Source organism: Hetaerina americana, unplaced genomic scaffold (assembly GCF_022747635.1).
Source record: "Hetaerina americana unplaced genomic scaffold, ioHetAmer1.1.p SCAF_6, whole genome shotgun sequence".
Classification (NCBI taxonomy): domain Eukaryota; kingdom Metazoa; phylum Arthropoda; class Insecta; order Odonata; family Calopterygidae; genus Hetaerina; species Hetaerina americana.
Genome location: NW_027287205.1, coordinates 60,244,040 through 60,263,810, shown reverse-complemented (window position 1 = coordinate 60,263,810; position 19,771 = coordinate 60,244,040). Strand labels below are relative to the sequence as shown.

Below are 19,771 nucleotides of genomic sequence, written 5' to 3'. Positions count from 1 at the left end.
TTTAAAAGAGACAAATGCCATTAAAGTCATTCCCGTTCCCGAGACGAAGGTCCACCTCTATCGAGTGTTTAAAATTGTACGAGACAATTCTCGTTTTCTCCTATTCCAGAGCATCGAACACGCCGAAAGTTAAACATAGCACTTAGTACTGCCTCCTCTAAATATTTATGCAAGTAAACCCTATACTTGTGAGTCCTATTTCTATTTCAGTTTCTTTAGTTCCTTCGCTATACTATGTTTTCTTTTTCTGGGGTTTGGAGCAGTAATTTTATTTAATTATTTTTTATTCATTTATTTATGCACCCTTCTAGCCACCACCAGGGGGTGAATACATACACACCAGACGAATATTTACACGAACATGACACTACCGCAGTCGGACAATGTTATTCTGATCCCCTATCGTTCGTGAAAAAAATGAAATCTTAAATGTATCTGTTCTACACTTAATCTCTCTAATTTTATTGACATGATCTCTCCTACCGCTTTACGAATGGGGTAATAATATGTTTTTAACATCACTGTTCAAGAAATGTTTGACTTCCTCCGAAATTACGGGCAAAATCCGCGAATGGTTTGGAGTGATCGACGAAAAAAGGTTTGCGCAATAGTTGACGCCACAGGCATACAATTAGGTTCATTATTTCTAATTTTGAATAGAAATTGAGAGTGAAAAAAATCTCGGTAAGATGGGTTCCGATTTTCCTCTCAGGGGAGAATGACTTCGATGAGTTTCAGCTGTGAGATAATATGTGCTTCTTTCTCCTGTTCACTTTAAACTATTGAAATTAACTTCGAATACTATAATGGTTTTTACGATATTAAATAAACATCCTTGAGTCCTACCTGAAAAAAATACCGCGAAACCTTCGTTTTGAACCAAAGTCCGTTCCTAGTGCTAGTGGCGTTTTTTCTCTGTTTGAAGGGCAGTTCTTTTACAATCAACTTGAAGCCTTACTGGATAGATGATAGCAGGCAAGACCACAGGGTTACATTTCTTCGTTTCAATTTGTACACATTAATGAGTAGACATTCAACAACAGTTGTACGTAACTTACATATCCTGGGTGTTAATATTTTCTAAGATATAGAATCTTGTTCTCTGCTATAGATTATGACCTAGCACCCCCCACCATACGCCCTTGTGGCGGCTTACGGGGTATTATGTAATGTAGAAAAGAGGTATGTCCTTGATTGACCCTGAAGGCTACGAATAAATTCCGCTAAACCAACATTTAAAAGGTTCACTTATCGTCTGCACTTTTATGGCGAGAGGATTTAATTTAGCACTTACAAATATTTATAAAATTACTTCGTATAGCTGGGGCTTAATGTACGATAAAGGCACTGCACTCTTTTTAATAATAGATTAAGAGAGTATACATTAAGAAATGTATTCCATGTATTTCGTGAAAAACACTTGGAAGAATTTTACTTAAGTTCATAAAATTTTGAGCACTGTTTCTGCGGTTGAATTTAACGGCGACAAAAACCTGAGACATTTATTTCCCTATTTTGGCGACATTTGAATTGAGAGCCTGATAGTGTCTTAGTTTCTCTATTCGCCGATAGAGGCGCAAATACTACCATTCTCGAAAGTACTAAACAGAAACAGGGCGTTACTTAAATCATTAGCGTGTGTAAGTTTTTCAATTTAAAAAGACTTCGGAGGATTTTATTATAATGGTATATTTCTCCTTGCCGAAAATGCCTGGTTTGCTATTTTAGTGTATTCATCACAACAAAAAGATTAAAGTTTCGATATATCGATAGGTATCGTCTACCACGAATGATTTTCCCCCCTGTCTGCTTGTGATCTAGTGTTATGTTTTTAGTCTCTCTATGCTGTTATTTTGTTAATATTGATGTTGTTCTGGAAAAATTTGGCGAATAATCAGTTATTTACATTTGAAATGATATTCCTCCGTATCTTGGATGTCTGCTTCGATCCTTCAATGTGAAGAAGGGTAATAAAACAAGGATGTTGTGCCCTAGTAAAGCAGACATGAAAATAGCTAAAAACCAGCACGTTAAGTATTTATTAAGACATTTGAATTTGTTGCCGGCACGAGCATCGTCTTACGACTCAACTCGGTATGCTAATAATTTTATTGTTTCGACAGAATAGGGAACATTATGCAAACGCCAGCAATTTCGCAATATTTCATCAAATTAATGGATGTCTTCTTCTCCTCAGTTTGGCCGTAGCATTTTTTTGCATATCAGGACTTGATATATTGAAATCGTTGGACGTATTGGACGAAGAAAAGAAGAAGTCAATAATAGATTGGATTTATGGACTTCTAGTGGAACCAAAAATCAGTGGTATTTACTAATGAACCTTGTTTTACTTGTGACTATTATTTTGTATTCACTTAATGTGTTCTTTCAGATAACGAACAGGGCTGGGAGAGATGTGGCTTTCAGGGCTCTAGTACCTTTAATTTTGTCTGTGATGGACGTCAAGATGATACTTGTCCATACAAAAGTGGCCATTTAGCCATGACTTACACCGGCCTAGCTACGCTACTCATATTGGGTGATGATTTAACGAGAGTCAACAGAAAAGCATTGAGCGCTGGTGTTAAAGCTCTGCAGCAGGAAAATGGAAGGTATATTCAGTTCCTACCCGTGTGTTGAAGTTATTTTCATAGTTTTTACTTCTCTTTTCTCTCACTGGCAAAATCTGTGGGTAATATGATATTATATTTCAGTTTTTGTGCGTCTTTAGAGGGCAGTGAAAATGACATGCGCTTTGTGTATTGTGCCGCATCAATTTGCTATATGATACAAGACTGGTCAGGAATGGACGTTCAGAAAACGATAAACTATATCCTTGGAAGTATTGTAAGAAACTTAAAATGATTTGATTTAATGTTGACTGTAGCCACTTTCTTTCCTACAACTTTGCAAATTTTTCAGTCTTATGATTATGGAATTGGCCAAGGTCCAGACTTGGAAGCTCACGGGGGGACTACATTTTGTGCTGTAGCTGCATTGTCCTTAATGGGTCAGTTGGAAGCTAACTTATCAGAAAAACAGGTACTAAAATCTCACCTGTGTAAATTTCGCTGGATATTCTATTGGTATATAGTTTAAGATGTATTTTAATGCATAATTAGGCTTAAGTAAGTGAATCAGATTCAGGCCTCACATTAGCTTCATTTTCTGCACATAAATATCCAGTGTTCTACCAGTTCATGGTAGCTCTGCTGCCCATTAATTCATTATTAGATTTTTTTAACCATTAGAACTAGCGATAAATTCAAAATTTGTTCAACATTGTCTTTCATTATTTTCATCTTTCATGAGCTCATAATCGCTTATTTAGTGGTTTTATAATTGCTGGATGGATAAAAAATGCTGGAATTTGTAAAATAAGTATGAAATTTCCCTATGCGAAGTGTTTTTGGCCTATCAGTGCAGATCCCAGTAGTCCTTTTAGCTAATAATAATATAACATAAAAAGGCCTTGGATGAAATATGAGACAATAGAAGTATTAAATATCAATGTCTATTTCTTTTATTCACAAAAAAATTATGATTTTAGTTTTCATGAAGATCGTAGCTCAAGGCGAAAAATGTTCATATAAATGTCAGTCTCATATTTTTATAGCATCCATTTCACAAAATTAAGCATATACAAAACAAGCTGATGCATAGAAAGAGAATATGATGTAGATGGAAGTCCAGGCATACTCTACGGTGAGATAGAGAGGGCATTAAGGGAGACGAAATCAAATAAGGCCATGGGGGTAGACAACATTCCTGTGGAACTACTTGTAGGTTTAGCAAAATGTGGAAGGACGAGTCAATATGGACTGATTTGTAGCATCTATGAAGGAATCTGGATGGAAGGTTTCGTGAGATCAGTGTTAGTTCCTATTCCAGGAAAGGTAAAGGCTACATCATGTGAGGACTACAGAACAATAAGTTTGATTTCCCACCCAGCTGAAGTGACTCTCAGAATCATCAATAAAAGAATGGAGAGAAGGGAAAATGATTTCTTAGTGGATGACCAGTTTGGAATTAGGATGGGAAGAGGCACGCGCAATGCCATTGCAGTAATGATATCACTAATAGAGAGGAATATAGAATGCAATCAAAATGTATTTGTCTGTTTCTTAGATTTTGAAAAGGTGTTTGATAAAGTGAATCGGGAAAACTAATGAATATACTGCAGAAAATAGGAATAGATAGGAGGAACAGGAGGCTATATGGTAATTGTTCATGTAGATAGACAAGGGGGACAAACATTCACCTGTATAGACTGAAGAGCATTGATTGCATGTCTAAAGATAGATTACTTATTTGGAGATGCAGTTATGGTGAGGAGGAGGGCAAAAATCTGGTTAGTGTACATGTTTTACATTGGGGGCAGTTGTAAGTTAAAGAAAGATCTAGAAATTTGTCAGGGTGTCCAAGGGTTCGGGGATCTCAGAATGAATTTAACAGTCAAAGAATAATTTAAGGTCGATAAGAAATTGTTGAGGGACTCAGTGCTGTGTTCACGGAGTAAAAATGTCGTCTACGTAGTGGAACCATATAAGAGGTTGGAGGGGTTGTTGTGAAAGGAAAGTCTCTTCAAGGTGGCCTCTGAAGAGATTGGCATATGATGGGACCATTCTTGTTCTCATTTCTGTGCCTTTGGTTTGTAGTTAAAATCAGCTTTGGAACGAAAATTCATTTTTGGTGAGGACGAAAGGGGCAGGTTTGAGGAAAAATTTGGTCAAAGGATGCTGGGGTTAGGGCTGTGGATAGAGATAATGATGGAGGGAGGATAAGTCTTCATCATAGGGAATGGAGGTGTAGAGGGATATATATTATATTTCCAAAGCCTTCAGCCATCTCAATGATACATCCACTTATATCACTCTCACCAACGACCTGGCACCCACTTTCCAAACAGAAATTTGGCCTTTCCTCCTCCAATTTGGACCTGAAGAAGGTCTCACCTCCCAAGACATATCTATACTCTCGCCCCCACACCCTAGAACACCATAATTTTGCCTCTTCTCAAAAATACAAAAACTCAACCTTTCCTGTCACCGTGAGGAGACATGGTCATTGAAACAGAATGATAGAGGTAGATAAGAGACTTTTAAAATGTGGGTGTGGAGAAGGATGGAAAAAGTGAAACTAATGAGGAGGTGCTGGGTATGGTGATAGGATTGTTAGGAGAAATCATATGAGGGCAGGAAAGATGGATGATAAGCATAATGATCAACAGTGGGATGTTGAAGACTGTGATCGAGGGGAGAATGTTTGGCAAGTGGAGGACAGGAATAGAATAGCGGCATTGGATGGAATGAAGGCAGGAAGGAAGTAAACAGAGAGGAGCTTGTTGTAGAGTAGGATGTTGGGTTGTGTTTATGTTAGGAGAGACAAGATATTTATTTGGCAATTTTGTCCATTGAAAACATATCTTAACCAGTTGGTTACCTAATAATAATAATATTTATTTCAGATAAATGGTTTGAGAAGGTGGTGTGTGCTTCGTCAAATATCTGGCTTTCAAGGCCGACCAAACAAACCTGTGGACACCTGCTATTCATTTTGGGTGGGAGCTACCCTTAAGGTTAGATTATACTATCTCATTTTACTTCAAACATAATATTTCATATTTTTGTGATATATGTGACATCTGTTATTTGTAGTACAGTTCATTATCTTGTCTGGTAGTCTGGCTGATGGATCACTCTCAGACCATTTATTAAAATTTCATTTTGGGAATGAATGTTGAGTTTCCTAACAATGCATATTTCTATGCTGAGTGCATCTGCTGTATCATACAAACTCATATGTTGAATCAGCTTTTAAAAACCTTTTAAGTAATAGTAGATACTCTCATACATTTTGAACTGTTTCTATTAATCTCAGACTTTTTACTTCCAGCTGTTAGGAGCTTTTCATCTCATTGATTACCAACAAAATAAGGATTACCTTCTTTTAACTCAGGATCCTATTACTGGAGGGTTCTCCAAATGGGTTGATTCAAGCCCTGATGCAATGCATACATACTTAGGTAATGGCTTCCATATTCTATTCTAATCTAATTACTATGATGGTTGCATATGGTCTAAAACTGCAATTTTCGAAAAATTGTAAGAAACTGCAGTGGATGCTGCTGCGGTAACTTTTGATGGAGTCATCCGCTAATATGTATTACAATGCAACAATTTCAGGGTGTAAAAATCATTTGCCTTGTCTGGGATTCAAACCTGGATCCCTCGATGTCCGGCTAGTTAATGGCTTCCGTATTCTATTCTAATCTGATTACTATGATGGTTGCATATGGTCTAAAACTGCAATTTTCGAAAAATTCTAAGAAACTGCAGTGGATTCTGCTGTGGTAACTTTTGATGGAGTCATCCGCTAATATGTATTGCAATGCAACAATTTCAGAGTGTAAAAATCATTTGCCTTGTCTAGGATTCAAACCTGGATCCCTCAATGTCCGGCCGAGTGCTTTAGCTAGTTAAGCTATCGAGGTGTCCTCTTACACTCCAAAATTTTGGGAGCTTTCCCGGTCAAGGCAAATGATTTTTACACTCTGAAATTGTTGCATGGTGCTGCAATTTTTTATTTAAGTTACTATCATACTCAGATGCTGCCTAATCACAATATTATGGCATGTAATGTGCACAAGAAGATAAAGTGGCTCCGTAACTCAATATTTGTGTTTCACATGCCAAGTTCGCATTCAAGTTCCATTATCACTTGTCAGACCTTCAGGTTGAAGACTGCAGATTTGGCTTTTTGTTTCCACATATTATTATTATCAGGTAATCTACTGGTTAAGGTAGGTTAAGGTTACTACTAAGTAAATATTTTGTGACTCCTAACAAAAACACAATCCAGCAACCTGGTCTACATCAGGTCCTTCTTCATCTCTGAGTACTTCCTTCCTCCCTTCATCCCATCCAACATCCCTATCCTGTTCCTGCCCTTTCCTCGTTTGCCTAACATTCTCCCCTCTAATACAGTCTTCAACATCCCACTAACGATCAATACGCCCTTCATCCACTTTTCCTGCCTCCATAGGATTTCTCCCAACGAACCCCTCTCTTCGCCCACCATACCTAGTACTTCCTCATTTGTTTTCTTCTCTGTCCATTTCACCTTCTCCATTCTTCTCCACACCCACATTTCAAAAGCCTCCAATCTACGTCTATCCTCCTGACCACGTTTTTGCTAAAATCAAACTTATTGTCCTGTAGTCCTCACATGATGTAGCCTTTACCTTTTTCGGAATAGGAACTAAAACTGATCTCACAAAGTCTTCCAGCCAGATTCCTTTCTCATAGATACTACAAATCAGCACATATAGCCTCTTCCTCCCACATTTTCGTAAACCTTTTAGTAGTTCCGCAGAAATATTATCCACCCCCACGGCCTTATTTAGTTTCATCTCCACTTTCTATCTCGTGGTCAAGTATGCCTGGACCTAAGCTATCTTACTCTACGTCATGTTCCTTTTCTATGTCTAACTTTGTTGGTCTAAGTTCTTTACTATACAGTTCTTCTATATACTCCTTCCATCTTTCTAGGATTTTTCCTGTGTCAATTGTTATCTTACCCGCCTTATCTCTAACTGTTAGCATAGATTTTCCCTTCTTACTTCCCGATAAAGACTTAACCTTGCTGTATAAGCGCACCAATTTCACCCTTCTTATGGAAACTATGTAGCTGTGAGATCATGTTGACAACTGCAATGCTTGTCACATAGTCTAAAAGAACCAGCAGTTATGTTGCTCATGATAAAGTGTGCTCAACACAACCAATGTTGCACTCTGTGGATATTAATTCTGCTTTACTTTTCAGTAACTTGATAAAAGTAACAAATCAGGTTCCTATTAGGGTATCATTGCTGGTCTTTCATTCTTACATTTGGTCTCCTACAGTCTTCCAGTCTTCGTGTTGGGTATCGCTTCCTGTCCTAATTCTTTTTCTTTCTTTCCTCCCTTCTTTATTTGGCATTTTATTTTTCCCCTCGGTTGTTATCATGGGACCTCCTTTTTTCCTTACTTCATTTTATGTTCCTAAGTCCAAGGCACTTCATTCCTTAGGAGAAATGATTTACAAACCCTAAGATTTACATTTTGATTCTACTAATATGGCTGCCTAGTCCTAAAATATGGCTGTCTTTGTTGTTGGAATGGGAAATAAAACTGATCTGATTGACACTGATTAACAAAATCTTTTGGCCGATTTCCTCCTTCATGAATGCTATGAATTAGTAATTAAAATGTCTACCGTCCATGGTGTCTTAAACCATAATGTAGTCCTATGGGAATGTTATCTGTCCCCACAGTTTTATTTTATTTCAGTTTCCTTAATACCCTTTCTATCTTACAATCAAGTCTGCCTGGTCTTAAGCTATCCCTATCTATCTCTATCACTATCCCCGTCTTATTCTCTATGTCTTAGCATGATGGCACAATATCTATCCAGATTTAACATTTCAATCCTCATGTATTCTTTCCATCTCTCTTGAATCTTTTTTGGTTAATTTGGTATTTTTCCTTCTGTATCTGTAATGTAATGCGCAGATTTTCACTTTTTACTTCCTGATAGAGATTTCTGAACAGTGCACTCATTTTATCTTTTCTTTGTGTGTTCTCCATGTTTTAACTCTGCATCCTCCACACTTCTGTCACCCTAGTTTCCTTTCTTTCTCCTTTAACTTCCTTCAAGCTAATTCTGTTTTTCTATTTTTCCATTTCCTGTTAACATCTACCTTCCTAATAAACCCAGCCATAATCAATGGTCTCCTTGTCCTTTTCCTGTTATTTGTTTCTATAATTTTGTTTGTGACTTTTCATTACCAATGAAACGTCCAAAATATAGTTTGAATATTGCTTTGAACTTTTTTGTGTATAATTTTTTAATATACCACTGAACTGGAACATAATTAAATTTGTTATATTTAAACAAATACTTTATCTGTGATATCAGAATTCCATACAAGACATGTAGGCACCAACACAACACTCTACACAAATGCTGTTTTGATAGGTGAGGATAGCATTCACCCAATACTAAACCCTACTGTGTGTGTTATTCATGCCTCTGGGAAGCGAGGCCAGTTCCTATCCCTGTGTGCCACCTATGGGATTACTGTTAATAATAATGGGATAAATTTCATCCGAATTCTCTGAAAAATGGATATATTTTCAAATATGACAATATAATCTGAATGTGTAATGGTAAAAAATGTATATCAAATAAAATGATGTTAGTTTGTATTAGATTTTTTCTGACTTGGTAAATATTTTAGTTTGATGATGATCCTCTCGTGTAAGCAAACATTTATATGTTATCCTTGACTTATATTGGACTAATCTTAACATTATTGCTTGAAAATTTTCTAAAATGCCTTTATGCCCATCATGATGGCTTACTAATCACACATAATCATTGTACCTTACAATTTTGACATGCAGGTAACTGTTCTCCCTCTCTGTTTAAGGTTTGTGTGGCTTGGCTTTGATGAATGAGGAGGGTTTGGAGAAGGTCCATGCCGGTTTGAATATGAGTAAGAGGGCTTTGAAGCACCTCCACGGCCTGCACAAGAAATGGGATCAGTGAGATTCCACTGTTGAAAGCAATGTGGAATCCCTGAGTTTTGCTCATTTTGAAAAACCAAATGCACAATGCACCACTACTGGTTTTGTTACATAGCTCAAGGATGATATTTGAGATATATTAGTGTTTGTATTTTTTATATCAATGTCTATCCCAATCCTAAGTGAGGATTATTTGAATCAAAAAGCACAAAACAGTCTACGTAATGTGCTAATAACGAGGCAGAAACTGTCTAGTTCTTGTATTGCATGAATTACTTCGAAATGGTTTTGGTAACCAGGATTGATTTTTTAAAATGTTTAGTTCCTGAATGAAATGACTGATACAATGAAATATTTTAATTTAGATACAGTTACATGTATGTATGTGCTACCAAAGTTGATGCTACATTCCTTAAGTCTCTAGGTGACCTGCTGATTGTTTTGTTTTTCTTTTTTTTTAACCTCTGTTGCATTATTTCTTTCTGATTCATCACTCACCAGGCTCTTCATTTTTTTCAATGCTCGTTTTACCTAAAAGTCCATAATTATAAATATAATTGCTATTAGTATTTTTGAACACTTCAATTTTAAAAGCAATCAATTTGGTTAAGTTTCCATGTTGTAAGAGGATAAAATCTGTGCATGGTGTATTTCCCTCTAAGTCATGAATGTCTAACCTGTCACTTCATGTGCCAGCTTAGTCAAGTTGTTGTTTCTGTGATTTTGTCTTAAGCTCTGAATGAAAATGCAAGTAATACAGTGGACTGTATGTAAAATTAAATTTTACTCAAGTGTGTAATTGTTTGTGGGTAACCTATGTTCTTGTGAGCTAATTATTTGAAATTATGTGAATTTTTTATGTTTTACATTATATAGGTATGGGAAACACAGAATCAATTTTCAAAAGTAAACATTACCAAATGGTATTTGTAAAGATACAGGGATACATCTTTGCATATTGAATGGTCCATTTGTAATGCCCTTGCATACACCAATTAATAATTATATTTAGTCTGAGAGTTAACGTAATCATCTTTATCTATGATTTTATGTATGTCCCTGAGTGGTGATACAAAACCTGAAGGCACATTATCATTAATTGCATAAAAAACATTTTAGTAGGATGTGGTCTACCCAGAAAAGTAATTCAGAAAACTTCGAACAAAAAATGCAAAAAACTATGCAAGCTGTTACAAGTGTAAAAATTGTTAGTTACGATATCCTTGTATTTTTAAATGCTGATTTCACTGGCTGACAGTAATACCTTTTGGATAAAAAAATTGAGGATGATTGAATATATTCTGAAAGACTTGAATAAGAAAATGGTAACTTTCAGGGCACTAAAAGAACTGGGAGCTGTGAAAGTAAAATTGAGTAATTTTTAAGCTGTCATAATCTCAGTCCTAAGCTTTGATGTTTTTCCTGCATGATGAAGTTGAACATGGTGAACCAGATACTTTTATTTTGATACATTGTTCAGCAAGGCCAGGGTTTCATCCAGATGTGCCAACGGTCATCCAAACAAGACAGCGAAAGGATGAAAAGTCAGATGATGGAGGAAAAGGTTCAATACCATTTGTAGTGTATTATGTGTGTGTGTGTGTGTAAATATATGTATATATATATTTATATATATATATTTATATATATATATTTATATATATATATATATATATATATATATATTTATTTATATATATATATATATATATATATATATTTATATATGTATATATATATATTTATATATGTATATGTACACACACACACACACACACATATATATATATATATATATATATATATATATATATATACTCATTTATATAGAAACAGATATAAAGAAATGGGATGGGAACACCTTCTGGGACCAATCCCGGTCTAGGAAATATTTTTACATTCATGATCTGCTGGATTCCGCCTTCCCCACCTCTCCTGTGTTCGTCCTTTGTGTGTGTTCCTATTCCTTTTCTTTATATCTGTTTCTATATAAATGAGTATTTGCTGGCTGTTTGGTGGGATTTTGTGTTTTAATGTATATATATATATAACCATAATTACATTATTTACCCTGAGGTTGGTTTGGTAGGTGATGAGGGTACTAAGCCTGACGGCATGTGAAATTCACCCACCAGGGTTGGGGCACCCATTCCTTTCCCTGCACCAGCTATGGTTTCCCAGGAAGACCTGGTATTCAAAAAATCACAGAGTGTGGGTGGAGCTGAGGCTGCCTAGAGAGGCTTTGCTTGGGAATCAAACCCGGGCCCTCCAGTCAGTTATCCAACGCTCTACCCCTGGACTACCATGACCCACATGTAGATATATACATATAAATATACATTGTGTATATATATATATATATATTTAAACCATAAACACAGTAATACCCGAAGGTTTTTTTGGAAGGTGATGGTAGAGATAACCCAGTACAAAGCCTGATAGTGTGAAATTCACATCAGGATAGGGGAGCCAGTTAATTTCACTGTGCCGGTTATCTTTTTCCAGGGTGATCTGTTGCTCAAAACAGTTAACAGCTTGGGTGGAGCGGAGGGTGCCCACAGAGGCTTGCCCGGGAATCAAACCCAGTTCCTCTGGTCAATAGTCGAACACTCTACCCATGGACTACCGTGACCCTTTTATATATATATATATATATATATATACATACACACACACACACACATTATTCAAACGGGAAAACCTGCCATTTGGCAAACAAATATACACATGGAAATAGATATGAGGAAAAGAAATTGGACCACATCTAAAAGACAGGAGAGGTGGGAAGGTGGATTCAAGCAAATAACAGCTGCAAAAATATTTCCTCAGCCGGGACTTGAACCTCTGATATTTCAACCGGGCTGATTCTCGGAGGCATCGAGGGCCCAGGCCCTAACGTTCTCCCCTCTAACACAGTCTACATCCCACAGCTGATCAATGTGTTTTCATCCATTTTTTTCCTGCTTCATTATGATTTCGACCATCAATCCCCTCACCTTGCCCACCTAGCACTTCCTCATTTGTTTTCTTCTCTGTCCATTTAAACTTTTCCATTCTTCTCACACCCACATTTAAAAATCTTCCAATCTACATCTTTCTTCCTGCTTCAGTGACCAATATTTCCGAGCTGTACATGACTACACTCCATATCAAAGTTATGATGAGGCTTTTTGTAACATCCTCCCTCAGCATCCCTGTCATCTCCTACCTTGTGAAAGCATCTTTGTCTAGTGCAGTTCTTCTTCTTACTTCCTTACTACTTTGACCATTTTAGTCAAAAACACATCCGAGATAGGTAAGCTGTTCCACCTACTCTTGTTTTTGTCCTCCTATTTTAATGTTAATGTTAGCCTTTCTTTTCCTGGAAAATCCTATAATCTTTCTTTTATTTGTATTGATTTTCATCCGACATGTATCGAACTGAACTTTCAAGTCACTCAGAAATGCTTGCAAGCCCTTCCCATTTATGGTTCCTAAAGTTTCTTTTGTGGCTTTCGAAATCTCTTTGGATGCATTCCAATTTTTCCACAATAGTACTCAGTTCTTCACCCTCATCCATGTATTTCTCTATAGCCTGCTGATACTCCTTCCTTGTCAATCCATTTAATGCTTCTACATTCCATTTCCCAACTCTGCCTTATCTTTTTGAAACGGATGCTACAGTTCATAACAACAAAATTGTGATCAGAGTCCGCATTCCCTCCCGGTAAGCTGTGCAAATTGATCTGATTCTTAAATCTGTGTCTAATCATAATATAATCTAACTGATACCTTTCTGAGTCACCTGGCATTTTCAGTATATACTTAAGCCCTTTGTGTTGTCTAAATTAAGTGTTGGTGATGACTAACTCCAGTCTCCTGCAGAATTCAATCGCTTTCTCCCTGCGGTCATTCCTCATACCTAAAACGTGGTACCCCATCTCATCACCTTATCTTCCTTTGCCTACACTCTCATTCCAATTTCCCATCACTATTTAACGTTTTCCTGCAGGATCACAGGAAATTATATTCTCTAACTGATCATACATCCTATCGCCTACTTCGTCCTTATGATTGCTCGCCGGCATGTATATCTGAACAATGAACAAGTTCGTCGGTTCTACTTTTATCTCTACTAGGGGATCGAGATGGTGCGGGGGCTAATGTATTGGCTTCCCACTCAGAGGGCCAGGATTCAAATCCTGGTGGTGTTGAATATTTTTCAGAGGTATCTCGATCCCTACTTGAGGTGCTTTGTGGAGGGCACTTTGAGTGAGTACGCCGTCCGTCGGATGGGATGTTAAGCTGCAGACCCCTTGGCGCCTTTCATAAAGAGTAGGCTAATGCCGATGCCAGGTTTCTCTCCACCCTTCATCCTTTCCTATCCATCCCCTATGGCGCAAATGACCTCAGCTGTTGGTCGTCTCCCCTCAAAACTACTACTTTTATCTCTACTAGAAATATTGTAGACATTGTTTGCTTTTCGCTGACTATGGTTCTTCGTACCTTTTTTTTCGTACCTTTTATTATGACAACCCCTCTTTGGCTCTCGTCCCCTCCACTGTAAATTACTATATTATGCTGTCTATCCAGTAATCCCTGCTATCCTTCCATCTCACCTTGCATAGACCTAAAACATCTATATTTCCTCTTCCTATTTCTGGCTTTATATTCTCTGATTTCCCTGTCCTCAACAATATTCTAACATTCCATACAATGAAGGGAGGTAGTATAAATGTAGAATTTAAGAACAGTTAATTCTAGTTTGGGGTGGCAGGCTGTGTCTTGTAAGACATTTCTAAGAAATGTATGTGGATTTATTCTGTGTCCATCCAGATATGGTAGGCTGACAAACTAAATAGTTCTCACACAACTACTTTTCTTTTTTTATCATATCAATACTGATATAACAAATCTAGCCTTTTTCCTCCACTGGAAATGCTGCGTATGAGACTATAAAAACTCTTCCTGCCCATTTTTGTAAATTCTGGAGAAGTTATGCGGGACTCATTTATTCCCACATCCATTGATTTCATTACCTATTATGCCTTTTATTTATGTATAATAAGGTAGCCAGCCTATTATCTTTACCATATATTTCTTCTTCATATTCTTTCCATTATTTCTTTGGTTAATATTTACCCCATTTTAAATTGTTTCATCCACTGCTTTATTCATCCATTGTCCGAGATATTCCCATCTTTCTTCTTGTGTTCCTATCTCCTTTTTCTTGCTCAGAATTTTATCAACTGCCTCCTGGTATTCCATCCTCTCTTCCTTATAATTTTAACATTGCATTTCATGAGCAATGAATATAGAGTTGAATTGACATATGTGTCAGTTAATCCCACAATATCTATAATCATGCTATTCCTACATCACTGCGTAGCCTCACTGTCTCCCCGTATCTCCTTGACTCTCTCCTCGTGGTCAAATTCTTACTCTTTAACCATTATCTCCTACTGCACTTCTATCTCTCCCTTCTCTGGCCATCACATCCCAATCACCTGATATTTTCACATTTTTGCTTCTGGGCACATTCATGATCATTTTGTCTGGTACTTCATTTTCATCATCTATTTTTTCCTCCCTATGACTTCTTTTGGGTATCTAGCATACCTGGATTATCACTAGGTTGACTGGAGTAGTAGTAGCTTTAGAGGATGTGCCCAACAGCTGAGGTCATTTGCACCATTAGGGATGGACAGTAAAGCGTGGAGAGAAACCCAGTGTCCGCATTAGCCTACTCTTAACAAAAGGCATCAAGGGGTCCCTAGCTAAACATCCCATTCGACGGACTGCGTACTCACTCAAAGTGCCTTCCACAAAGCACCTCAAGTAGAGATTGGGGTACCACTGAAAAAATCTGCTGCTGCCAGGATTCAAACCCGGGCCTTCTGGGTGGGAAGCTAGTACGCTAGCCACCGCCCATCGCAGGTTGACGGGATATATTTCTTTCCACTAATAATAAGGTCATTCAACTGTTCCACATTCAGTACTCTTCTTCCCAGCTTGCTATTTGTTATTAAGGCTGCTCTCCATTGACTCTGTTATATGCACATAATATAAAACTCTGTTACTAATGCTCCAATAATCCTTGCTACTCACCTATCTCACCTAGTGCAGGCCTAATATTTCTGTTTCCTCTCTCCACCTCTTAATTGATATTTTCCCTGTCCTAGACTTGACAACTTCCCTGTCTTCATCATCATCCTAATATTCCAAGTCTTTATTTACACAGTGTTGATCTTCCTCTGTCTTATCTCTTGTCATTTCCTTGGTTTTGCACATATTTGGTGCCATGAAAACCTTGATGGCCATGGCTCTCTGATGCTGGGCACAACACACAGCCCAGTGTGCTGAGTCCCATATTTGCCAGGACTCATTCTCTCCATAGTCATCATAACATTCTTAATAAAATAATTAAGGAGGGGTCTTTTTGCCTTCCTCAATAATGTTCTTAAGGTGATGCCATAATTCAATGGTCACCCTACCATGATTAGATGCCTTTGCTGTAGGAACAGATGCTACGTGGACTACCTTTTGTCTGGCTCCTACCCTTCCACCTATCTGGCATGGGTGGCCCTATTAGGAGCAAGTATCATCTCTCTTGTCAGCTCAGCCTTATGAGTCATGAGAGCACATCAATCCTTCTACCACGTTTAGGTTTGTGATTATTGGAGAGAGGATTCTGCACCTTGTAATTTATACTACTATTTCCATTTTTTACAATTTAACTGTTTTTGTAGTTATCTTTTCATCTCTCACATGGGGAGTGCTTTTCCAGGGTATCCGGGGGTGAAAGTTAGCCATCATCTTTCATCTTAGGGGTAAATTTCATCAAATTAATAATACCCACGAGTCCGTAAACCCTTACTCTATGGCATTACTTGTTTGATAGCTCAAAATTTCCATTAATAAAGTGGCAATGGCTTGATCAATCAGTTCAAATATTTGTAAATTTTAGCAATTTGGGTGGGTACAGAATTATAAGAAATCTGATTTTGTGAAATGTTACCTGTGTCATTTTGAAGAAAAATATGATAAACCTTCAATGACTGCTCATTGAAAGTCAATGAAATCACAAAGCATCTAATGCATTGTGCACTCTTGACATAATATTTTATTGAAAACTTTAGGTTTATAATATGTTGAATTCAGCTAAATATTTCTTCTGTTTTGTGAAAAACAGAGTTCTGGATATGTATTTACTATTCAAACTAACTTTTCATTGTGCATCTAATTATTTAATACGTCAAGTTCATTTACAGAACCTTCTTCATCAGTATTCTATTCCATTATTGCTTGAAGGCTAATTTCAAGAGCTCCTCGTTCTTCAGGCCATCTTTTATTTCAAACATATTAAATGAAAAATGCAGGTATTCTGTGGAGTGCTCAAAACTGTCACGCCAAAGTTATATCAAAATCAACAAAAAAACATTATATTCCATGGCCTACCATGAATCATTGCTACAAATTGAGGAAATTTGAAATATCTTGAATCCTTTGAAAGTTGATTCAATTTATTTTCAAAAATGTTGCCGTTTGTTAAAATATTTTCAGATGTGTTCATTTGTAAACTTTATGTGGGTGAATCAAAAAATAAGTAATCACTGCATTCAGTCATCCACCTTTACCCACAGCATTCAATTCAAGTATTTGTAAAATGCAAGTTACTAATCCCATTATTATCTAATAATTCAGAAAAAACATTAAACATTTTCACTACAATAAGCCACCTTTTAATTTTGAAGCTGGTGAAATTGAAAATTTAATATTATCTGGAAAGATAAAATGAATTCAATTAATCAGAACTATAGAGAAGGTGATGTTGATAAACTTAATATCCTGTAATTGTATATCGTAATTAATATCCAAAACACCATTCATTGAGTTATTGATTTTTTACTGGTGCAATTTATTTTTGAAATTGTATACATACTTTCTTATTTTCAGGCGGCTTGTAAGAAATATACTTTATTGATGCTTTACTGTGCCTTTGCCTTCAACAGATTTTTAATTAGCAATTATGGATATTGTCTTGGTTGATCATTCTTTCCATCAGTTTTTTTGAAATTTAAAAAAATTTATTATTAATAAAAAATTCCACCAGTCTATAAATATCAGACTTAGCTCTAGATCTGAGTAGGTAATACAAAATAAAAGATCTCTATATTCTAATAATTGTCTTACAATATAGTTTTGGTACATGGAAGTCTTAAGTTCTTATGTAAATTGAGAGATAACACTATGTAATAAAATCAAGAGATTGTGCAATTTTTTCTATTGTGAAATTTTTTTCTTTTAATTTTCCTTGCAGATATAATTATGGTTTATCAAAAAGAAGGATGTATCCATTTAGAAATTTGTCAGCAGTTGTTTGGAGTGGTTTATTGGCTTAATCTATGAATGTTCTGTTTTAAATGTAGATATTTGTCTGAATTTTTTATCTCTAAGGTGTATTTCTGGGCTTAATCATAGGTACTACTTCAAGAAGGTGATGAAGTGATAATTGTTTCCATGTTTATTGGAGCAAAAGCTGTATTACTGTGCCACATAAGTATTTGGATACAGTTATTCCATCCCCGTGGTCAAAGTGGAAAATCAGTGCCTATGGATTTGTACGAATAAGGACTGCTTCAGAAAATAAGAAGTGTTGTTGGAAAACTACCGATCCACTGTAACAAACTGTTTATATGATGTCTTTTACATGTGTTTTGAAGAACATCCTACAGAACCCTCCGTTAGGTTCCCCCTCTGACTGATAAGGGGTTGAAATTTCCCTTTCGTGTGCTGATTTAAAAAGTATTAGTGAATTAAATGGTAATTGGTGGTTAAATTAGACTATGATGCCAAAGTACTTCAAATTAGAGTATGTTACTCAGCAAGAGATGTCATTGCAGGTTAAATGAACTTTTAACTTATGCTTTTTTCCCCAGGAAATGAAGAAGCAATATGGTTATACGTAGTTGAAATGTGAAACTATATCTAAGTTATAGAATCACTTAACGACACCAATTTGTTGACAATAGTTATTTAAAGCTTTGTTTGAATTGAACTATTTATGTAGGATTGTTATGCATCATAAGTTGGCATGGCTTAATTATTGATTAAGTGACTCACAAGAAATTCAACACTGCTCCACATTAATTGTGCATTTATAAGAATTATTGACACGAAAATAAAATGTTTTATACGAAGTGCAAAATGACTATTTGAATAAATTTACAAGTAAAAATTGCATGTTAAAATGGTTATTTTTGTAAAGTTTGACAAATCAAACATTGTTACCTTTGCCGTTCATATTTTCTTGACCCAAAAGTATCGGTTTTTGATAAAAATCTTCAGCCTTAATTTATCCTTTATATATATATATATATAGTTGTATAGACATATATCATAAACACAGAAATCAACCTGAAGGTCAGTTTGTTAGGTGATGGTAGAGTTCTCCCAGTACTAAGCGCAACAGTATGTGAAATTCACACAGGCAGGGGAGGCCAGTTCCTTTCCCTGTACCGGTTATGGTTTCCCACGAATATCTGGTTCCATGAAAAATTATATAGCTTGGGTGGAGCTGCAGGTGCCTGTAGATGTTTCCCTGGGAATTGAACGTGGGCTATCTGATCAGAAGTCCAATGCCCTACCCCTGGACTACTGCCATTCACAATGGGTCACTGGTATATATATATAAAACGGAAACTAATGAAATCTTTGTTATAAGGAAAGGCTATCATTGAAATGCATATCCACAACTCCATTATATGCAAATATTAATTGGATTGCAATTTAGGTTATGAGTACTTTTTAAGAGTTAGTGGAGCTATCACAGAAATATATATGCCTTTAAATTGACAAGATGGCAAAAAGAAAACAAAGTTGAATTAATGTAGGAGGAATTTTATTTCATATGATCTCAATTTACAGTTTTTTTATTCTTGCGCAATGGTTATGCAGGTTGCAAAAGGCCTGTCTTCTGAATTGTGGCTTGAATAGAACACATTTCCGAGATGAAGAGGGAGCATTAAACCTACTTCTGTTGTTGGGAATAAAACCGTTTTTATGTCTTATATTCTATTGGACATTTTCTAATCATTCACTTACATAGTTTGTTATAGATATTAATTAGGATACACACAATGGATTGATTAGGAATATAATAGAAGGGAAGAGTCCACGAGTAAGACCAAGATACATGCACCTCGGACTAATTAAGAAGAATG

General features: G+C 36.3%; 1 protein-coding gene across 2 annotated transcripts; it reads left to right on the top strand.

The window, feature by feature from the left end:
• The first annotated feature begins 1,801 nt into the window (after nt 1-1,801).
• Nucleotides 1,802-18,754, top strand: betaggt-I (geranylgeranyl transferase type-1 subunit beta). Of its 2 annotated transcripts, none has more exons than XM_071593618.1 (8): nt 1,802-2,094; nt 2,198-2,325; nt 2,393-2,612; nt 2,715-2,847; nt 2,923-3,042; nt 5,468-5,578; nt 5,896-6,025; nt 18,030-18,754. In XM_071593618.1, the coding sequence occupies exons 1-8, from the start codon at nt 1,982-1,984 to the stop codon at nt 18,047-18,049; spliced, it is 975 nt and encodes a 324-aa protein (XP_071449719.1). In that variant the 5' UTR covers nt 1,802-1,981; the 3' UTR covers nt 18,050-18,754. The 2 variants fall into 2 exon arrangements, with proteins under 2 accessions (XP_071449719.1, XP_071449718.1); XM_071593617.1 differs by lacking the exon at nt 18,030-18,754 and adding an exon at nt 9,473-11,147.
• Nucleotides 18,755-19,771: the final 1,017 nt, after the last annotated feature.